The 16,673-nt window shown below is 40.3% G+C and overlaps 1 protein-coding gene across 1 annotated transcript in view; it reads left to right on the plus strand.

Moving 5' to 3' along the window:
- LPL (lipoprotein lipase) overlaps positions 1-15,905 on the plus strand; it is a 29,665-nt gene extending 13,760 nt beyond the window's left edge. Inside the window, exons 3-10 of the mRNA XM_010363486.1 lie at positions 239-418; positions 1,736-1,847; positions 2,515-2,748; positions 4,360-4,602; positions 8,053-8,173; positions 9,720-9,902; positions 10,815-10,919; positions 13,952-15,905. Of these exons, the coding sequence (XP_010361788.1) occupies positions 239-418; positions 1,736-1,847; positions 2,515-2,748; positions 4,360-4,602; positions 8,053-8,173; positions 9,720-9,902; positions 10,815-10,919; position 13,952 (1,179 nt within the window). The 3' untranslated portion in view covers positions 13,953-15,905. The remainder of the gene's footprint in view (positions 1-238; positions 419-1,735; positions 1,848-2,514; positions 2,749-4,359; positions 4,603-8,052; positions 8,174-9,719; positions 9,903-10,814; positions 10,920-13,951) is intronic.
- The last annotated feature ends 768 nt before the right edge of the window (positions 15,906-16,673 follow it).

Below are 16,673 nucleotides of genomic sequence, written 5' to 3' on the forward strand. Positions count from 1 at the left end.
AGCATGGTGAACTCCAATCTGCTGTTCCTCAACTCAACGCCTTCCTGGCATACTTAGATCTGCCTTGGAAGGGACAGACCTGTCTCTGAACACTCTTCTGTTATTTGATTTTTTCTATCTGTGCCAACGGGCTTCCTTCCAAGTTTGTTTTTTCCATTTCATGCAGGTTTATTGGGCTGATGTATCCAAGACAAGTGGTAGGTGGGTATTTTAAGAAAGCTTGTGTCATCATCTTCAGGTAACAGGAATGTATGAGAGTTGGGTGCCAAAACTTGTGGCCGCCCTGTACAAGAGAGAACCAGACTCCAACGTCATTGTGGTGGACTGGCTGTCACGGGCTCAGCAGCATTACCCAGTGTCCGCGGGCTACACCAAACTGGTGGGACAGGACGTGGCCCGGTTTATCAACTGGATGGAGGTAAGACTGGGAGAAGTAGACTTAAGTGTCCAAAACAGTGTCTTTGACTGGAGCCAGACAAATGGCTGTTCTTTTTTCCTTTTCTCTTAAATGTAAAGATTTTCTGGGGGCATTTCAAATCTTCAGAATGAGCGTGGGCATTATTTTATATCCAAAAGCAACATTTTGATAAGAATAGACTATAAGTTCAATAAATAGTCCTGCCCTGCTCTATAGTTTGGTATTTTCATAGTGAATAGATCCAACAGACAAAATCTTGTGATTTTCGGACAGAGGAAAGATGGCGTGTTCAGCCAAATCCTTCCCCACCAGTTGGCTGGCCCATGGACATCTTATCCTCGCCTTGACATACCAATCTCTTTCATGAAAAATATTAATAGTACTTATTCTTTAGTGTGAAATAGGATGAATCTTTTTGTTGAGCATTGGGAGAGTGATGGAATTGAGCTAGGAAGACGTTGGAAGGGAAGGTGCATAGCATAGAAGGGAACTGAGGTCTGGAGTTCTGACTTAGCTGCAAGAGACCCACTTTTTCAGACGATCCCCTGAAAAGTACCTCTGAAAAGTATCTTGGGGTTGGGAAGAAGCTAATACTCTGACTGAGGCAAATTATTACAACCAGGTAATTGGAAGTAAAAAATAAGCTGTATTTATTAGACTGACCATAAACGATAAAAGTTCTTATCTTTTTTGCTGACCAGGCAAATGAACACAGGCAAATGGGATCACCTCCCTGGGGCTCAGGCTTCTCACCTGTTAAATGAGGGGTTGGACCATGTGTCTCTGATCCCTTCCACTGTAATGTTTCCTGAGTCTGTCATTGCTTGGCTAACCTTCAATGATAAAGTGATTCAGGTATTCAGAGTAAGGAATAATGGGAAAATATATACCCATATACTACATGTACAAACATATATACATATATATATGCATGCATATATATATGTATATGTGTATATGTTTGTACATGTAGTATATGGGTATATATGCAAAGACATACACAAACATATGCATATATTATATACATAATAATACTATTTCAGATGCATAGAAAAACATTGTAATTTCAATCTGTTATTAAAGGAAGAGAAAATCTATACTGGATTTGTTTATGGAACAGTGAAACAAAAGGAAAAGAGAAAATTTTAACAATAGAGAATATTTTCTCTCTTACCCGTAACACAAAATTAAAATAAGTAGAATTAGTTTTCAGTATTTCCTATATTTTGAAAACAATATTTATGTTCATTTTGTTTCTTTTAGTTTTGGTTTTTGGCAGAATTATAAGAACCTTTGTTTTCTTTTTCTCTTCCAAAGGAGGAGTTTAACTACCCTCTGGACAATGTCCATCTCTTGGGATACAGCCTCGGAGCCCATGCTGCTGGCATTGCAGGAAGTCTGACCAATAAGAAAGTCAACAGAATTACTGGTAAGAAAGAAATTTCATTGGTCTTATAAGAGTTGAGAAGACTGTCATTCTGAGAGAGAATCAAAACAAATTTTGTTAAATACCCACGTGTGTGGTGTTCTTCCAGGAGAAATGCCCAGCACTTGATTGCCTCATTGTAGGGCTCTTTATTAGGGATAAGAAAAAACACAGATGCTCTGATGGGCTTACTATCCACTGGCAACAGCACAGAAATAAAGCAGAATTACCCACAATGCCTGCAGATTTCTCTGGGAAGCCTGTTTCCCTCCACTCTCAGCTCTGTGTTTTCGTAGTGTAATGCATATCAGTACGAGGACCAATTCCAGAGACCACTTAGAAAGAAGACAGGCATCTAGGCAAAGGTGTGGCTTACACACAGAGAGAAAGAACCCACCGCTGTTTATACATCTTCTCAACGTATTCAAAATGATCTACAGAAGGAAATCCAGCCATCCTGAGTGAAAACTGCTGTATAAGGCTGAGACTCAAATTCATTGTAGAAGGAGCCAAGCCTCCTTTTATGTCTAAGTAAAGATCCAGTGACTACAGAATAGGAGATGATAAGAATCTAAACAGCTGCCAGTGCATTCAAATTATGAGCAGTAACATACGAATATCATACGAACGGAAATTTACAAATGTGTGGACCTGTTTTTTCCCTTTTAAGGCCTTGATCCAGCTGGACCTAACTTTGAGTATGCAGAAGCTCCGAGTCGCCTTTCTCCTGATGATGCGGATTTTGTAGACGTCTTACACACATTCACCAGAGGGTCCCCTGGCCGAAGCATTGGAATCCAGAAACCAGTTGGGCATGTTGACATTTACCCGAATGGAGGTACTTTTCAGCCAGGATGTAACATTGGAGAAGCTATTCGCGTGATTGCAGAGAGAGGCCTTGGAGGTAAATATTATTTAGAAGTGAATTAAATGTGACTCTTATCCTTAACCCTTACTGACCCAAAGTCCTACCCAGTCGCTCCAAAGTATGTAGTTTTCATATACATATTTGGCCAAATTATGTTTCTGAAGAATTCTGCAATGTTCAGCATGACCACCTTACAGCCAGCAAACAGACATTTTATCTTTTATTTACTATTGTAGACTACATTGAGCAGTGCACTTACAGTAGCAAGAGAAAAAGGTGAGATTTAAACAGGAAAACTCCACTGACCTCAATAATGGCATCATAAAATGCTATCTGGCCACATGTTGTCATACCTTGAATGTAGTTGCAAAGCCAATAGAAGGATTGTAGATGTTATTGGAATGGAAGGAGATGTTAATTAGTATAAATCTTCCAAAATTTTCAGAACATAATGTTGGCTTAATGTTTTGCTTTAATAATGTTAGCTTGTGTTAAATTTATGATTTTTTTATTTTCTTTTTTTTTTTTTTTTTGAGACGGAGCCTTGTTCTATTACCCAAGTTGGGGTGCAGTGACACAATCAGAGTTCAGTGTGGCCTTGAACTTCTAGGTTCAAGCGATCCTCCTGCCATAGACTCCCAAGTATCTGGAACTACAGGCACACACCCCCATACCTGGCTAATGTTTTTGTTTTTTGTAAAAACAGGGGACTTGCAATATTGCCCAGGCTGGTCTCAAACTCCTGGCCTCAAGTGATCCTCCTGCCTCAGCCTCCCAAAGTTCTGGGATTACAGCTGTGAGCCACCATGTCCAGCTTATGATTTATTTTTAAGGGCCCTTTGCATACTTTATGGACATTGGGACCTACCTAGGATATTCTCATTATTTTTGTGCACATGTTATAGAACTTACAGCATAATGTTACTATTTTCAATTGTCCTAAAAACATACAAGGAACTCATTCTTATGGCATTGCTGATTATTTCTATGGTTCATTTGATGTAAAAGAGTGTTAGTAGGGGCAGAATCCTCAATTATACATAATATCAATGATAAAATACAATTCATTTAACAATTACCCTCTTAAGATGTGGTTTCTAGAAATACAAAAAAAAAATTTACGATTGGGCCATAACCCCACTGTAAGTTGAGAAGCATGTGTATATATATATGATGGTTTGACTTAAAACTTTTTGACATTACGATGGGTTTTGGGGGAATTAAGTACATTTCCACTTACAGTATTTTTGACTTAGGAAAAATATATTGTAAGGCAAGGGGCATGCATATGTTTCTAGAAGCACCTAGAAGTGTTAGACACTTTCAATATAAGAGAATGATGTAATAAACAAGGAAATCAACCTCCACCTCGGAGGCTTATTACAACTTCATAAACATACACATAAATATAAGAAGTATGAAAGTCGAAAATTCCCCGTGAACTTGTAACTTTCACTGTCTTGGAGGTGCATGGGCCACTACTACCAAGAATATTTCCTGAAATAGGGCCTACGATCATAAATGCACAGGACTATATCCTTGGGTCATTTTATTCTAACGCCACATCTAACCTATTTTAGACACGCCAAATGAAACACACATTGTGGGTTTCTGCTGAGATACAATCTTTGTGTCTTTTTTACCCAGATGTGGACCAGCTAGTGAAGTGCTCCCACGAGCGCTCCATTCATCTCTTCATCGACTCCTTGTTGAATGAAGAAAATCCAAGTAAGGCCTACAGGTGCAGTTCCAAGGAAGCCTTTGAGAAAGGACTCTGCTTGAGTTGCAGAAAGAACCGCTGCAACAATCTGGGCTATGAGATCAATAAAGTCAGAGCCAAAAGAAGCAGCAAGATGTACCTGAAGACTCGTTCTCAGATGCCCTACAAAGGTAGGCTGGAGACTTTTGTAAATAAGGAAATCAAGGAGTCCTATTTTATCATGCTCACTGCATCACATGTACTAATTCTATCCATTGGAACAGAGATGCTGACTGATATTACTAAACCCTGAGCCCTCACTGGTGTTTCTGTTAATAGGGAGTTACACTGATCCATTTGCCTGAGGCTCCTAATTCCAATTGGCAGCAAGGCCCAAGTGCCCAGCCTGGGATTTGCAGCCTTGCTCGCTGCCCTCCCCTGTAAATGTGGCCATTAGCATGGGCTAGGCTATCAGCACAGAGCTCAGAGCTCATTTGGAACCATCCACCTGGGGTCAACAAACTATAACCCTTATGCCAAATCCAGCCTACTTCCTGCTTTTGTAAATAGTTTTTAACTTTTAAGTTCAGGGGTACATATGCAGGTTTGCTAAATAGGTAAACTTGTGACATGGGAGTTTGTTGTCCAGATTATTCCATCACCCAGGTATTAATCCTAGTACTCATTAGTTATTTTTCCTGAAGCTCTCCCTCTCCCACCCTCTGAGAGGCCCCAGTATCTGTTGTTCCCCTCTATGTGCTCATGCAAAGTTTTATTAGGACACGGCCACACACATTCATTACCATATTGGCAAAGGCTGCTTTCATGCCACCATAACAGAGTTGATAGCCCGCAGAGCCTAAAATATTTACTCCCTGGCCCTTTACAGAAAGTTCATGACTTACATAAAGGCAAGGACCATCTGTCTTATTTATTTATTTAATTTGAGATGAAGTCGAGCATTCTCCTAGGCTGGAGTAGAGGGGCACGATCTTGGGTCACCACAACCTCTGCCTCCCGGGTTCAAAGGATTCCCCTGCTTCAGCCTCTGAAGTAGCTGGGGTTACAGGCATGCACCACCATGCCCAGCTAATTTTCTTTTTTTGGTAGAGAGGGGAGTTCACCATGTTGACCAGGCTGGTCTCAAACTGCTGACCTCAGGTGATCTGCCCTCCTTAGCTTCATTTGTCTTTTGAATGCAACTCTTCCTGGAAGGCAAGAGTATCTCACACCTTCTAAGACATTGCCATTTTGCCAGGAGTTTGTTTCACACCTGAATTTCAAGCTTGGCCTCTTGTTTAGAGCCAGATCTAAAGGAATGATGGGAAAATGGGAGAGGAGGTCATTGGATAAATCTGTTGAGAAGGAACAACTTCAGGAAGGGTGGCTTTTGTGGAATTTAGGTGGAAACCTGAGGGAAGGGATGATATTAAAGAACAGTGGCCCCAGGTAAAACATATGGCATCCGTGTGTAAGGTGACTTCTAGAATCTGTAGAGGTGTCTTTTGTGGTATACAGCTTGGGGCACCTGTGCTTCAAGGAAACCTCAACTCTTCAGAATCAGGCAATGTGTATGAGGTAAAGAGGGGACCATGGGACCATAATCTTGAAGACACAGACAGGCTTCACTCATCCCTGCTGGCTGCACCAGTGGGTTCAAGGCTCTGTCAGTGTCTCCTGGGGGCACCTCACCACTCCCAGCTTCTTCAGTTCTGGCTTGTCCTGCTGCCTGCAAGGGATTTGCTTAATTCTCAATTCAATGTCTCTTCATCTTTTAGTAGCTGTGGGGTTTTGTTGTTGTTCTTGTTTTTGCTTAGTATCTGGCTACTTTTTAATTATAAAAAGAGATATATCTAAACAAAAAAGAGATTGTTATCAGAAGTTCACAACAATAAAATTTATTGAAAATTTTTTCACCTGGACAAGAGTCTAAAGCAGCATAAAAATATGGTATCCTATATTCTAAACCATCAGTCTTAAGAGATCTGTGTCTCAGCTTAAGAGAAAGTACATTTAATAGACAGTAACACAAATAAGAGAAAAAATCTGACCAAGGATAGTGGGATATAGAAGAAAAAACATTCCAAGAGCTCTTTTTTTTTTTTTTTTTTTTTTTTTTTTGAGACGGAGTCTCGCTCTGTTACCCAGGCTGGAGTGCAGTGGCGCAATCTCGGCTCACTGCAACCTCTGCCTCCTGTTCAAGCGATTCTCCTGCCTCAGCCTCCCGAGTAGCTGGGATGACAGGAACCTGTCACCACGCCCGACTAATTTTTGTATTTTTCTTAGCAGAAATGGGGTTTCACCATGTTGGCCAACCTAGTCTCAAACTCCTGACCTCAGGTGATTCACCCACCTCGGCCTCCCAAAGTGCTGGGATTACAGGCATGAGCCACCGTGCCTGGCCTCCAAGAACTCTTTTTTCCCCCATCATCGAGACGTATTTTAGTCCTGCTGCCTTTCCTTTTAACCTCTCCCCAGGCCCGTTTGCTCAGGGTTTTTGGTAGAGACCAGAGGAGGGGCAGGGAAGAAATATAGAAGTTCAAGTACCTGTTTCCAGAGGCTGTCCCTAGTATAGAACACTTTAGGAGCTGGCTTTACAAGGCAGTCCTTGTGGCCTCGCTGATGGTTCAATGAAATAAGTTCTTAAAAAAATTTTTTTTTGGCCGGGCGCGGTGGCTCAAGCCTGTAATCCCAGCACTTTGGGAGGCCGAGACGGGTGGATCACGAGGTCAGGAGATCGAGACCATCCTGGCTAACACTGTGAAACCCCGGCTCTACTAAAAAATACAAAAAACTAGCCAGGCGAGGTGGCAGGCACCTGTAGTCCCAGCTACTCGGGAGGCTGAGGCAGGAGAATGGCGTAAACCCGGGAGGCGGAGCTTGCAGTGAGCTGAGATCCGGCCACTGCACTCCAGCCTGGGCGACTGAGCGAGACTCCGTCTCAAAAAAAAAAAAAAAATTTTATTTCCATATGTTATTGGGGAACAGGTGGCGTTTGGTTACATAAGTTCTTTAGTGATGATTTGTGAGATTTTGGTGTGCCCATCACAGAATGGAAAAATTAATGAAATAAGTTCTATGGTGTACCTAGTAGACACCTACTCTGTGCTAGATGGTGGGGGAATTAAAAGGGTGGGCATGGTCCTCTGACCGGAAGCCTGCTTACAGCCAGGGTGGGAGGACAGACCTACTCATGAAACAAACACAGTGACATATAGTGACACAGAAGCAAATGCCGAATATGCTTGCTCCAGATGCTAAGGGACAAGATGGCCAAGGATGGCGGAGTTGATGGAGAAAGCATCATGAGTGTTTTGTTTGGCCTGCTGATTTGATCTCTCTAGCGCCCCATCAAAGATGGCTACTTCCTAGTGCTGCTTGGCAATTCAGACACATTTGGGTTTTTCCTATGCATACAACCACACTTTTCTGAAAGGGAGTAGAATTCAAGGTGTGCATTTTCTAAATATGAACATTGTGCATGATGAAGTCTTTCCAAGCAACACCAGTGGTTCCATGTGTGTGAACTTCTGGTTTGAGTGCTAGTGAGACACTTTCTGTGGTTCTAAATTGCCTGATTGTTTGGGGTTGTGGTATTTTCATGAAGATTGATCAGCATGTTCCAATTTCCTTCCCGACAGTCTTCCATTACCAAGTAAAGATTCATTTTTCTGGGACTGAGAGTGAAACCCATACCAACCAGGCCTTTGAGATTTCTCTGTATGGCACCGTGGCTGAGAGTGAGAACATCCCATTCACCCTGTGAGTAGCACAGGGGGGCAGTCATCATGGCACTGCTCCCTCCCCTGCCATAACCCTTGGTCTGAGCAGCAGAAGCAGAGCGGGATGCCTAGAAAACAAGTCTCTAGTTAAAAAAATCAGAATTTCAAAATTGAGGTCTTTCCTCTATTTTATATTGAGAAAAAAAATGATTCAAATTGGCCATTTTATTTTCACTTACTAGTTATATTTTTTTTATTTATCATCTTGTATCTGCTTATTTCTTTTATAAAGCTGCTGTTAAACAATACAATCAAATTATCTCCAAAGGTTTGACATTAAAGAAAATGAGCAATAGTAACAGGAAAGCACTCTATAGATATATATATATAATATGTATAGAAAACAGAAGTAGTAACAAGTCCATAACAAAGTGTTAGCTCTTCTTTTTGTGTGTGTGTGTGTGTTTTTTTTTTTTTTTTTTTTTTTTTTTGAGAGGGAGTCTTGCTCTGTCACCCAGGTTGGAGTTCAGTGGTGCGATCTCAGCTCACTGCAACCTCTGCCTCCCAAGTTCAAGCAATTCTCCTGCCTCAGCCTCCTGAGTAGCTGGGACTACAGGTGCCCACCACCACGCCCAGCTAATTTTTTTATTTTTAGTAGAGACAGGGTTTCACCATGTTGGCCAAGCTGGTCTCGAATTCCTGATCTCAGGTGATCCACCCACCTTGGCCTCCCAAAGTGCTGGGACTACAGGTGTGAGCCACTGTTCCCAGCCTACCCCTTACTATTAATCAAATAAACATAAAATTAAGGCAACTTGATATTCTTTTACAATTACTAGAAGAACAAATCTTTAAAATTAGCCAGTGCAGACAAGGTGGTGAAGCAGAACATGCAAACCTACTGCACATCGTTCACGGCTAGAACCCTCTAGGTGGGGAAGGCAGTACGTTAATAACTTTCCACAGCTACAAGGAAGTGATTTTTTTTCTAATATTTATCCTAAAGAAATAGTCAACAAACATTTTTAAAAACATCAATTACAGTGGAACATATACTAGCATAAATTAGAAATCCAGTATCCAACACTGAGTCAGTAGTTAAATGAACTGTGGTTTATCAAGTCAATAAAATTGATCTAGCCTGTAAAAACTATAATTCTGGGAAACCAGGAAAACATGGTAAAAAATGGAATATAAAATATAAAGAGAAGAATAGAGAATTGCATGTGTGCTATGATTGTAACTAAATAATGTTCAAGTATCAATACAAATTGAAAAGGAATACATGAAAATGAAAATTATATTTCTGAATGATTGACTTCAGGATTTTCTTTTAGAATTGTATTAAATAGTTCATGTCATTAGGATAAATGCTGGAATAGACCAAAGAGATGTGGATATAATTTAAAATATACTAAATGCCATCAACCATCATTTTGGGTATTTTCTTGGGCATATTTTGCATTTTTAAAATATCCCCTAAACAATAGAGCTATTTATATTTGGAGAGGAGAAAAAAAAGTTGGGGGGGGGGGCAGGGAGAGCAGATCTTTATAACTAACCAAATTTATTACTTTTTTGTTTAGGCCTGAAGTTTCCACAAATAAGACATACTCCTTCCTAATTTACACAGAGGTAGATATTGGAGAACTACTCATGTTGAAGCTCAAATGGAAGAGCGATTCATACTTCAGCTGGTCAGACTGGTGGAGCAGTCCCGGCTTTACCATTCAGAAGATCAGAGTAAAAGCAGGAGAGACTCAGAAAAAGTAATTAAATGTATTTTTTTTTTCATTCACTTTAGACCCCCACCTGATGTCATGACCTAGGGGTTGTATTTCAGGGGCCTTCAAGATTCAGGGAGAGCTTTAGGAAACCTTGTATTTATTACTATATGATGTAGATTTTCTTTAGAAATATTATTTTATTTTCTTATTATTTTATTTTTTGGAGAAATGACAGTATTTTTGTATTTCATGTAAGGAAAACATAAGCCCTGAATCGCTCAGAGTTATTCAGTGAGCGCTGGGACTAGAAGTCAAGAATCTAAGCTTCTCATTTAGCACTGTTTCTTGTGAGCACAAAATAGCTGGGGAACAAACCTCCGAGATGTTACCTGGATAATCAAAGATTCAAACCAACTTCTTCAAGAGGGATAAGATTCCAAGATAATCTCAACCTGTCTCTGTAGCCTCACCCACGGGTACCCATAAAATGAATTACATAGAGAACGCTATAGTAGTCATTTGCTTGTATCACCAAAAAGAAAAAGAAAAAGAAAGATCTTGGGGATGGTATGGAAATGTTATAAAGAATCTTTTTTTCACTAGCAAGGTCCAGTTGAAGGCAGATGCGCTAATTCCTTAATGCAGATGCTAAGAGATGGCAGAGTTGATCTTTTATCATCTCTTGGTAAAAGCCCAGTGATATAAGGCCGCTCTAGGCGGTCTGCATGCCTGTCTATCTAAATTAACTAGCTTGTTTGCTGAACACTGGGTTAGGCTCTCAAATTACCCTCTGATTCCGATGTGGCCTGAGTGTGACAGTTAATTATTGGGAATATCAAAACAATTACCCAGCACGATCATGTAGTATTTAAACAGTCCTGACAGAACTGTACCTTTGTGAACGGGGCTTTTGATTGTTCTACATGGCATAGTCACATCCACTTTCTTCCACAGGGTGATCTTCTGTTCTAGGGAGAAAGTGTCTCACTTGCAAAAAGGAAAGGCACCTGCGGTATTTGTGAAATGCCATGACAAGTCTCTGAATAAGAAGTCAGGCTGGTGAGCATTCTGGGCTAAAGCTGTCCGGGCAGCCTGAGCTTGTACCCTAAGGGAGGCAGCTTCCTGCATTCCCCTTCACCCTATCACCAGCAGCTTGTCCTGACTCATGTGATCAAAGCCTTCAGTCTTTCTTAGTCCTTCTACATACGTTATCAGATGGGTCTGTTGCTTTTTGCAATACTTCCTCTTTCTTCTTTCTGTTGTTTCTCCCAGCCCTGACCTTCATCCCAGGCACACATTTTAGGTTTTATTTTACTCCTTGAACTACCCCTGAATCTTCACTTCTGCGTTTTTCTCTACTGCGTCTCTGCTGTCTTTGCAAATCCCATCTGCAGAGCATGTAACACAAGTTTAGTAGTTGCCGTTCTGGCTGTGGGTGCAGTTCTTCCCAGGATGTATTCAGGGAAATGAAAAGGTTTCATTGCATCACCTGTAGCCACATAGTTCTTGATTCTGCAAGCACCAGAGCACTCCAGGACAGACAGCCAATAGGACTAGCCCAAGCAACCATCTCAAAACCCTCGAAGCTACCAAGTGAACAGAATGAGAGTTACAGGAAACTGTTCTCTTTTCTATCTCCAAACAACTCTCTGCCTCTTTCCTACCTGACCTTTAGGGCTAATCCATGTGGCAGCTGTTAGCTGAATCTTTCCAGAGTGTCAGTACTAAGAGGAGACTAAGCATGTGACCTTCACCATTCCTGTTCTGAATTCCTGGAATATGCCATTTTCATCCCTCCACACATCCCCTGCCAGATAGCAATTGCTAATGGGTTACAGGAATAAAGGGGAGAAATATTAGATCATGTCATACAAGACAGTGACACAAGAAATGCTGGGAAAGGCTGGACACAGCGTCATCTGGATATAGGAAAAGCAATTGCTTTTGGTTTATTCTCTTTTCCTAGTTTGCATTTAGAGACACAAGTATAGAATAAGAATTGCCTTCATGCCTGTAATTCCAGGCTGAGGCGGGCGGATCACCTGAGGTCAGGAGTTCGAGACCAGCCTGGCCAACATGGCGAAACCCTGTCTCTACTAAAAATATAAAAATTAGCTGGATGTGGTGGCGCATGCCTATAATCCCAGCTACTTGGGAGGCTGAGGCGGGAGAATTGCTTGAACCCAGGAGGCAGGAGGTTGCAGTGAGACGAGATCGCGCCATTGTACTCCAGCCTGGGCAACAGAGCAAGACTCTGTCTCAAAAAAAAAAAAAATTGCCTATTAGGAAAAGTATATTAAAGACCCTATATATTAACATCTTTAATATTTTTAAATTCTACTTTGTAATAGATTTTATGCATGTTTACTATAAATAGATCAGGAAAAATGAGCAAAAAGAAAATAAAATCACTGTGACCATATCACTCAGAGACAACCCCAATTAACATTTTGATTTATATCTTTTCAGACTTTATACATACACAATATTTGTATGTTTTTCATCTTTTACAAATAGAATTCTGGTGTATAAACTCTGAATGACTAGATGAGACCATCTGGATCAAAAGCATTAATGTAAGAGCATCAAGATAAACTCAAAATGGAGACTAGTGAGTGGTATTGAGCCAGGCAAAAGAACGCAATTCTTATCTAACTGGAGACTTTTCTTCTAAGAGGTTCTTACTCTGTTTTTCCTCATCACAAATCTGAAGCAATATCATACTTTCTTCAATTCTTAGAAAGAGACTTTTAGATGAAGTTTTTTGTTTGTTTTCTTCAACCTGCGCTCTTGTTGCCCAGGCTGGAGTGTAGTGGCTCGATCTCGGCTCACTGCAACCTCCGCCTCCTGGGTTCAAGAGATTCTCCTGCCTCAGCCTTCCAAGTAGCCGGGATTACAGGTGTCCACAACCAGGCCTGGCTAATTTTGTATTTTTAGTAGAGATGGGGTTTCACCATGTTGGTCAGGCTGGTCTTGAACTCCTCACCTCAGGTGATCCGCCTGCCTCGGGCACCCAAAGTGCTGGGATTATAGGCATAAGTCACCGCACCCAGCTCTAGATGAAGTTTTATACATGCATTTGTGTTACACATAAGTAGCATGCATATTCTCCCAGAACATCTACAACTTTCAATCTATATGTGAATGTAAAAATAAAACCTCATTAAATTAGTAAATAACTCTGCTTGTAAAGCACATCCAGTCATATTATTTATATAAGTTACAAGACTTTATCTGAGAAAGCCTAATGATGCATTCCTTGTCTGATTATAGGATTACTAAAAGAACAGTTATTTAGGCAGAGAATGTTCAGATGCATTTTATTTTTATTTATTTATTTTTGAGATAGAGTCTCATTCTGTTGCCCAGGCTAGAATGCAGTAGCATGATCTCGGTTCACTGCAACTCTGCATCCCGGGTTCAAGCAATTCTTGTGCCTCAGCCTCCCAAGTAGCTGGGATTACAGGTGCCCGCTACCATGCCTGGCTAATTTTTCTGTTTGTAGTAGAGACGCAGTTTCACCATATTGGCCAGGCTGGTCATCGAACTCCTGACCTCAGGTGATCTGCCTGCCTCAGCCTCCCAGTGTGCTGGGATTACAGGCATGAGCCACGGCACCCAGCCACATGCATTCTAAAAAATGCACCTGAACTTTATCTAGGCGGTAATTATAAATTAGACTAATAATCTTCTACGGTTTCTTTCTTCTGTGATTAAAATCAATCAAATCAAAGATTCTCTTTCTCACACCTGCTAACTCCTCAGAAACTTCATATCACAATGGAACGGGCTTTTCGTTTGATACATTTTAGAGTAAGAAATCCTCTAAATTTAGAAGTCATTTGGACCAGTCCTCCAAAAATGATGCACCTTATTGTGACGGGGCTAAATAGTTGCTCCAGTGTCTTCCATTCCTATGAACCTGCCATTCTCTCATCCATTATACACATCCCCCCTGGGTTTATTTTCACAACCTTTGTTCTGAAATTCCAGTTGAAGGCTTTTTCCATCCTAAAACCAGTGGGGGATGGGCAGGGATTGTAAAACACTCAGCAGATAGTAAATTGCCCTTTTCCTGTATTTTTTCTCAGAAACTGGGCGGACCTACAGAAGAAAGAACAGCACATGAATTCTGTGAAGAATGAAGTGAAGGAAGTAACTTTTACAAAGCATACCCAGTGTTTGGCGTGTTTCAAAAGTGGATTTTTCTGAATATTAATCCCAGCTCTATCCTTGTTAGTTATTTTAGGAGACAGTCTCAAGCACTAAAAAGTGGCTAATTCAATTTGTGGGGTATAGTGGCCAAATAGCACATCCTCCAACGTTAAAAGACAGTGGATCATGAAAAGCGCTATTTTGTCCTTTGAGAAAGAAATACTTGTTTGGGCGCATAGTAAAATAAGGCTCCTTCATGTGGCGTATTGGGCCATCGCCTATAATTGGTTAGAACCTCCTATTTTAATTGAAATTCTAGATCTTTCAGGCTAAGACCTTCTCAAAGTTTACTCCAAGTCTCCAAGAATACAGAAAATGCTTTTCCGAGGCATGAATCAGACTCATCTACCTAGCAGTATGCATGATGTTTTAGAATGATTCCCTCTTGCTGTTGGAATGTGGTCCAGAAGTCCACCAGCAATGTGTGACTTGGAGAGGGACAAAGAAAGGGGCTGATAAACACAGAGCTTTTAAACAGTCCCTGCCATTGGCTTGCATCATGACAAAGTTACAAATTCAAGCAGATGTAAAATCCAAATCAATTAATTCTTAATAGGCTTTATCATGTATAGATTAATCCCTCTCTACCCCTTCTTTTTTCTTTGTCTCAAGATTATATTATAATAATGTTCTCTAGACAGGTGTTGAAAATGAGCCTGTAATCCTCAGCTGACACATAATTTGAATGGTACAGAAAAAAAATACCATAATTTTATTATTAGATTCTCCAAATGATTTTCATCAATTTAAAATCATTCAATATCTGACAGTTACTATTCAGTTTTAGGCTTACCTCAGTCATGCTTCAGTTGTACTTCCAGTACGTCTCTTTTGTTCCTAGCTTTGACATGAAAAGATACGTTTGAGTTCAAATTTTGCATTGTGTGAGCTTCTACAGATTTTAGAGAAGGACCGTTTTTACTAAGTAAAAGGGTGGAGAAGTTCCTGGGGTAGATTCCTAAGCAGTGCTTCTAAACCATCGCGTGCAAGGAGCCACATGGAGCACCATGAGGGTTGCTATTTGTTGTTTTTAACAACTAATCAAGAGTGAGTGAACAATTATTTATAAACTAGATCTCCTATTTTTCAGAATGCTCTTCTATGTATAAAGATGAAATGATAAAGATGTCAAATATCTCAGAGGCTATCGCTGGGAACCCGACTGTGAAAGTGTGTGATATGTGAACACATACTAGAAAGCTCTGCATGTGTGCTGTCCTTCAGCATAATTCGGAAGGGAAAACAGTCGATCAAGGGATGTCTTGGAACATGTTGGAGTAGAAATTGTTCCTGATGTGCCAGAACTTTGACCCTTTCTCTGAGAGAGATGAACGTGCCTATAAATAGTAGGACCAATGTTGTGATTAACATCATCAGGCTTGGAATGAATCCTCTCTAAAAATAAAATGATGTACGATTTGCTGTTGGCATCCCCTTTATTAATAATTGATTAAATGTCTGGATTTGGGTTGTGACCCAGGGTGCATTAACTTAAAAGATTCACTAAAGCAGCACATAGCACCCGGAACTCTGGCTCTGAAAAACTTTGCTATTGATATCAAGGATGCTTTGGCTTTACATTTTATTTATTAGCTGTAAATACATGTGTGGATGTGTAAACGGAGCTTGTACATATTGGAAAGGTCCTTGTGGCGATCTGCATTTATAAACGTGTGGTGCTAACTTTGTACGTGTCTTTATCAGTGATGCTGTCACAGAGCCAACTTACTCTTATGAAATGGGCTTTAACAAAACAAGAAAGAAACGTACTTAACTGTGTGAAGAAATGCAATCAGCTTTTAATAAAATTGACAACATTTTATTACCACACTAAGTCATTATTTTGTATCATTTTTAAAGTAAATTTATTCTTAGGTCAAATTCACTCAGCATATTTTGACTAAGTAACCATTGTACTTAGTAAATCAAAGAGCTTCTGAGAATTATAGTGCACATTATACATATTTTTAACATTTATATTTGTATAAAGCTATAGAAAGCCTTACATATCCTTTAAACTGACTATAGAAGAAAATGATACAGAATTTTGCCTGCATAAAATACACGGGACTATTCTTGCCTACAATATGCTTTTTCACAAGCAAAATGTTAGACTAATATAAAGTGTCTTTGGTCATTTTATAGTATACATTATCTCTATTTCTGAGGCCTCATTGTTAGCTGTAATGCAAGTAGCATTTGTGCAATAAAATGAACTATTTGGGATGGGAGGGTACATTTTTTAGAACTTTGCTTTGGGTTGCCTTGATAATTAAAATAATAGCATACAGTCCATTTATGCAGCTAAGTAGGGATTACTTCTTAGTACAGTCAGGAAGAATTTAGTCCAGAAAACAATTACTTCAATGGCCACTGACCCAAACTTCCAGGCTAGAGTGCAACGGTGTGATCATGGCTCACTGCAACCTCCACCTCCCAGGCTGAAGTGATTCTCCTGCCTCAGCCTCCCAAGTAGATGGTACTACAATCACATGCCACTGCACTCAGCTAATATTTGTATTTTTTGTAGAGATGGGGTTTCACCATGTTGCCCAGGCTGGTCTTGAATTCCTGGCCTCAAGTGATCCACCCTCCTCA

Source organism: Rhinopithecus roxellana, chromosome 9, assembly GCF_007565055.1.
Source record: "Rhinopithecus roxellana isolate Shanxi Qingling chromosome 9, ASM756505v1, whole genome shotgun sequence".
Lineage (NCBI taxonomy): Eukaryota > Metazoa > Chordata > Mammalia > Primates > Cercopithecidae > Rhinopithecus > Rhinopithecus roxellana.